This window comes from Myotis brandtii, unplaced genomic scaffold (genome assembly GCF_000412655.1).
Source record: "Myotis brandtii unplaced genomic scaffold, ASM41265v1 scaffold351, whole genome shotgun sequence".
NCBI classification, from domain to species: Eukaryota; Metazoa; Chordata; class Mammalia; order Chiroptera; family Vespertilionidae; genus Myotis; species Myotis brandtii.
Genome location: NW_005363502.1, coordinates 2,354,385 through 2,360,457, shown reverse-complemented (window position 1 = coordinate 2,360,457; position 6,073 = coordinate 2,354,385). Strand labels below are relative to the sequence as shown.

Here is a 6,073-nt window from a genome sequence, read left to right as displayed (position 1 = left end):
TTTAAAATATTCTTTGTTAGATTTTATGTAAATGTTTGGATTGATTTGAGGTGGGGCACCTTGTCAGCAACCATAACTGATTACTTTTTCCCCCCACTATTTTCTCCTAGGATTTTGTCATTTTTATACACACAAGAGACAAATACAGGCACTTTCATATGGCTCCATCTAATCACCTTTCAAATGGGGGGGGGTAACTTTTTTGCAAAAGGCGAGAGGTCCATGAAAAAAGAAAATTGGTGTTGATGGGCTTATTTTTAAATTTTAAATTCATAAATTAAAAATGTCTCTTAGTAATGAATCCCAGTCAGGACACACTGTTCTTTGTAGTTATGGCTTTTGATGGATCGCTCACATCCCATTCAGACAGGACTCTTTCCCTTTAAGAAACAAGGTGAACACTATCACAGAGACCAACTTTTATCCTTAGCTACGGTCACTGACTTGGTTAACTAGAAGTCATTGACTAATTTTCCATTGTCAGCTCATTCGCATTTGAATGGGTGTTGGGCTTTTGGATTCCTCTTTCTTGTGTAAGGTAGAGACACAATTCAACCCTCTCCTACCCTTCCTCATACATAGTTTTCTTTCTTCCTTTCAAGTGAGTTACAGTTTTGGTTTTGTTGAGTTGGTAAAGAGAGTTTATATTCAGTATTATTGCCGAATTTCCCAGAATGACTTGATTCGAGGGGCAGGGGTCCTGCAGAGAGTACTACAGGGCACCCCATCACTCACTGTTCCTTTGAGTTTCAAGCTACAAGCTGGCTTCCTTTCTAAAGTGGAGGATTTCTCAGGCAACACGTCACCGTACCAGGTTGCTGAGAGGACACTGTGCTTCAGGAACGACCATCTGTGGCCGTGGAACCCGTGAACCCTTGCTGTGCCTGATGGCTTCTGCCACCAAGTTTATTTGCGATTTCTCCTCTACTGGGTCTGTCCTTTAGCGGCTGATGGATGTCCAGATAGAATACGGTCACACATGGCAAGAATTTTTATTTATGATGTACTCTCTTTTATTTACATTGGTTTTGTACTTTTTTTGTTTTTGGTATCGAGTGTGAACACTTTCTCTACCCTGGTTGCACACCTGTTCTAGAAACGCTGTAATGTGTAAACAACATTGTACTTTCCTGTACAAACCTCCTGTCACAGTCAAAGCTTGCTGTTCTCATCCCAGTAATTACCTACTCCGTTTAGACTTACTACAGGCGAAAACTCCACTTTCTTATCATATAATAAATAAAAGACATTAGGTAATTAGTGGTGCTGGTATATTTCTGAAATACTAAACAGACAAACAATAAACTGTGAACTTAATCACATGAGTTCTTATACAGTCTCAAGACAGGAAAATTAGAGCTCTCAGCTACAGTCATTTTAATAATCACACTGGATCTGCATTATTTATTAGTTATTACATGCTCAAGTGATTCAAGGTTGTACAATGCCTAAAATCATTCCAAAGCAAGCATACCCTTTGTCTTTTTAATTCTGACTGGATTACACAATGCATATATTTGTATTTAGTTAAATCGTTAAGTTTAGTTCACACATTTCATGAAAGAAACATCAGCCATTCTCTTGATTTCCAACCAGACTTGCTTTTAAAAATACAATCCCCTGTAAGGGATTAATTTGCTAGCTCTTTTTGATATAAAAGCTATGCAAACCTTCAGCCAGATTCTCAATGTTTTTGGTTTCCTAGAAAATCGCTAGTACCCTCAGAATTCCATTGGAAGACCCAGGAATTCTGGAAAGACAAGTAGCTTGTAGAGACACAAAAGACGGTTAGAACCTCAATTTCTATCAGTATCTTTCAAATTTGATGTTTCCCCCCACCTTTTTTTCTGTTTGATTACTCACCTTTCATTTTCAGATATATTCTTGACAGTATGCTTTCCCTCCCTTCCTCTCACCTCTGGCTCAATTCCTAAATGTTTCCTGGATTTTGTGAAAAGCATGCAGCTTGAGGAATTTTGGTTGATTCGACTTTAATTTTTATAATTTTTTTCGGAGGAGGGGACTTTACAGAATTGACTACAACCAGCTGAGAACCAAGGAGCAACCCTTTCAGGTCAAGAACCTGTCCGTTTGGTCTTGGAGCTTGTGTGACTTGTAGGGTAATTTCTCTGTTAAATTGTACGAAGAAAGAAAGTTCTTAAATATCATAGTTTTTCATTTGCATCAACCAACGAAATGTAAAAATAAGGATTAGTTACTTTGATTTGTTGCTAAATGAAAAGTAGGTTTGGCTTTATTCATGTCACCGTAAAAACTAAATAATAAAGTATTCACACCAAGCGTGAATTTTTTTTTTTTGCCAGCAAAAGTTAAAACATCAAAGAAACCTCTTTCAAATACTAACAAATTTACTTACAAACACCTATATTTATTATTTCATAAATAGGCGCAACAGGTTCCATAAAAAAAGATTAAATACAGACACAGTATGGAGAAACAATAATACAGAGCCATATGTAAAGGTTATAATTTAGCTGTTTCCAATCTGTTTCTGCATCTAATAAAATACCAGGTAAGCATTTGGCAGTTTTATACATAAAAGGACTTAAATGACATTTACTAACCATTACACAAAAAGTGATACAAAAAGCAATTCTTCTGCAGTACAAAATAAATGTGTTTGCGCTTCCCTTAACATTAGTTTCTTTTTGTCTGATCAATGAGACAAAGCCAATTTGTTTTTAAATTAAAATCATTTGGGAATACGTTTTTTTTCAAATATTTTGAAAATATAGAACTATTAGTCAGTTGTTTTAAAAATGAAGTAAAAATATGAATGTTTGCCAATTTAACCCCTATTGTGAAATCAATAAACTGGAATGAGCCAGTTTCAAATTACAATTTAGCTACAAAAACATTCACATTTTATACTCTAGGAGAGTGTGACATAGATGCTATTTACAAACTTGCTATGACTGCTACATCAAGCCATTTAAAAAGTCTTTAGTAGTTTCATATAAACACCCATTATGAAAACCAATGGAAAATCCAGGACTTTTATCCGAGACATCTACAGTTGCTAAGGCAGTTACTATAGCGCAGCACTTCACAGCAAAAAACCAACATAAAATCTGAATGGTCCAAATTTCCTTCAGGGAAGAAGAAAAACAATGTCCATAAAGGATTAAAAAAATAATAAAGAAGCATGACTATTTCTTCCAGAGTGGGTGACCCACAAGCTCAAATGGTCCTAAGTGCTTAGCAACTTGTATTTTCTAATAAAATGGAGAATTGCCTTGACTGTACAAAGCAACCCACGGTGAAGACTTCCCTGAATTCCTCAGTGGACAGAAGAGGCGTTCAGATTTTCAGGTAAGGTACAGTGCTTTGTCCCGCTGCATGCCCCTGTATGAAGAGGAAACAGACAAAGAATGCCTTGTTACACACAGGTAATCTCGCTACAGGTGACCTCGGGGCATGTAAGCCTATCTATTTGCTATAGCTTGAAGAATGAGGAAGTGTGTCCTAGGAACGTGCACTATTAGTTAACCTACATCTCCATCTCCAGCGAACAGGGATCTAAAGGCAGTTATTCTCGGTACGGCTAGTAGAGGGCTTACTCATTTCTGGAGCGGTGTCTTCTGCTTTCAGGAATGAGGGTACCATTCCAGATAATCTTTTAGGAAGCAGCAAGAAAAGATAGATCTTTCTTTCCATGGACGAGGGAGCAGGGCACGCTGGGCATGCAATGAGAGCTGCCCACCACCAGGTGGCGGTGAACGGCCGCTTACCCACTACTGCAGTAGTCGTTATTCCAGTCCACGGGCTGGGCGGCAGGGTTTCTGCACCCAGAACGCACGTACTCCATTGCTTGGGTGACCACTTGTGCAGCTGTGGATGTAGGGTTGATTATAGTCTGATAGTCCGGTGGAAGAGTAAATCCCTGAAAGGGAAAGCAGTCCACAAATAAGGATCGAAGTGCCTTTTTAAGAAGAAATGCACCCAAATATTTAGCCACTGTTTGCAAACACATCACGGCCTTCTTGCTTGTGTCTCTGCAAGGGCAAGTTTTTCTGAAGGGGCGCAGAAAACTTAAAACAAAGGTAGAAAAGAAATGCCTACATCCTCATTGGTATCTTTCCTTCATTTAACCATTTGTTAGAAAACCTTTAATTATACTCTTGAGCAGATAAATTGAATTAAAAAAAACCCAATTTAAAATATAGAGAAGCCAATTCAATCCACACAAAGGGAAAAGGACCCAAACCTCTCAAAGTTTATATTTTCTATCAAACTGAAGGATACATTAATAGTTAACTCCCAGAATATGCAACAGAATCTTTTTTTGAAGGATTCAGGCAGCAGGTGGCTGAGTGTTTTATTAGACTACACCTATTCATATATTGTTCTCAAAACCCTTTTTCTTCATTCATTCACAAAGGGACCATCTGCCTCTTCTTTTATTTGTACTTTTTTTTCTCAGCTAAAAAATTTCAACCAAAGCTTTTTAACAGTTGTTGGACTAATATAGGGAAGATTCAAAACAACTTGCCATTGAAAAACACAGAGAAGGAAAAGTGTAAGACAGAGCAAATAATTTTAATTGAAAAGTCTATTAACTGGCAAACAATAATCAGACTTCAGGAAGATTCTTTTAATACACTGGTGTGGTGAAGTATTGACTTTTAATCCTTGCAAAGCTATTAAAAATTCAAGGACAGAATCTCTGAAGAATATATTTATATCTGGTAAATAAAAAGCGTTATACACTACAATTTATTTTTAGCTTATCTGGTGAATTCAAGAGCAGCATAAGCAAGCTTTGCTGGAAATGACCAAAAAAGCAACTTAATTAATCATGTGGTCGTCTCTTTCTATGGCCAATTTCATACATGGTTTTTAACCACTGAAAAAAAATCAAGATATTTTAAAATGAACCATTCTCCATTTAGTTGCAGGGAGCTTTTAAAGGCATAATATTGTTGAGTTCTTGCCTTTTTTTTTTTTAACTCAGCAGAATGGTCAGAGAATTAATTTCTAACTAAAGATATTTCCTTAGACTTTTATCATGTATGAATGTTCATTGGAACATTCAATGCCCTCTTCTACTCAAAGACACCTATCATCAAATGTCCTCAATTCTCGATATTGGCATTAAGATACTAATTTATTTTCTGTTTAAATGATAAAGACTTCAAGCCAATGTTCACACCAACTCCCATCAAAGCTGTGGATGAAAGACAAAACTTTGAAAAATTGGAAACAAATCATCGAAAAGTAGGGAATTCAGCCAGCCTGGTTATTTGACCTCACACAGACTAAAGGGAATAGAATGTTTCCTAAATTAACAACTGGTTTATGGGAAATACATTTGTTTATATAGACACCACTTGCAGCTTAAGCTATAAGCGTTTCCCAAAAGAGCAAGATGAAAAGTAAGAGGTAGTACAGGCTGTGGGTCCCTGGTCCTTCCTCTCTCCAGAACACTCCCCCATCTGTCTGGCTTCTGCGAAGTGTACCCATTTCATTATGGTCCTATACTATTGTCTTGATGGAGCCATTGTCCAGCTTTCTTGACTTTTTCTCCTAGTGTCTGGTGTGATGCTGGGCAAACAGCAGCAAAAAGCTCCAAGAATGAATAGCCTCCTGTTAACTTCCATTTCAGCTCCTGTCTTAAGAGCTGGCCAGAGGGACTGGAGATTCAGAGTGCTTGCCTTGCTCACTGGATATTCACAGGAGTACCCCATAGTAGTGGCTCAATAAACAATGTCTTCCAATGAATACAGTTTAACACAGAATATTTGAAGTTACTGTTGGAAGGCATGGGGAGTATAAATGAGTATATGCCAGGGCTTTCCTATCTTTTTAATGTAAAATTCTCCATATTGGATTTTAGCACAATCAACAAAATGTAACCTAAAAGTAAATGGATCTCAAAAACGAAGTAGTTGAAAAATATCTTGAATTAGTTAAAAGTATGGGAACATATGAAAAAGAAAAAATAAATAAAAATAAACCAAACAATTTCTACCCAACCCTGCACAATCAACAATAGAAACCACCATTGCTCCCCCCCCCCCCCCCCCCCCCCCCCCCCCCCCCCAACCCCCCC

At 37.5% G+C, this 6,073-nt stretch overlaps 1 protein-coding gene across 5 annotated transcripts in view; it reads right to left on the bottom strand.

Moving 5' to 3' along the window:
* Positions 1-1,992: 1,992 nt before the first annotated feature.
* The window catches only part of TOX (thymocyte selection-associated high mobility group box), a 310,502-nt gene continuing 306,421 nt past the window's right edge, over positions 1,993-6,073 (bottom strand). For 4 of the 5 annotated variants that reach the window (XM_014544102.1, XM_014544103.1, XM_014544105.1 and 1 more), the window contains exons 8-9: positions 3,753-3,904; positions 2,734-3,366 (exon numbers count right to left, since the gene is read on the bottom strand). In XM_014544102.1, the coding sequence (XP_014399588.1) occupies positions 3,330-3,366; positions 3,753-3,904 (189 nt within the window). In that variant the 3' untranslated portion in view covers positions 2,734-3,329. Of the gene's footprint in view, positions 3,367-3,752; positions 3,905-6,073 lie in introns of all 5 variants that reach the window. The other variant, XM_005871646.2, reaches the window with a different exon arrangement.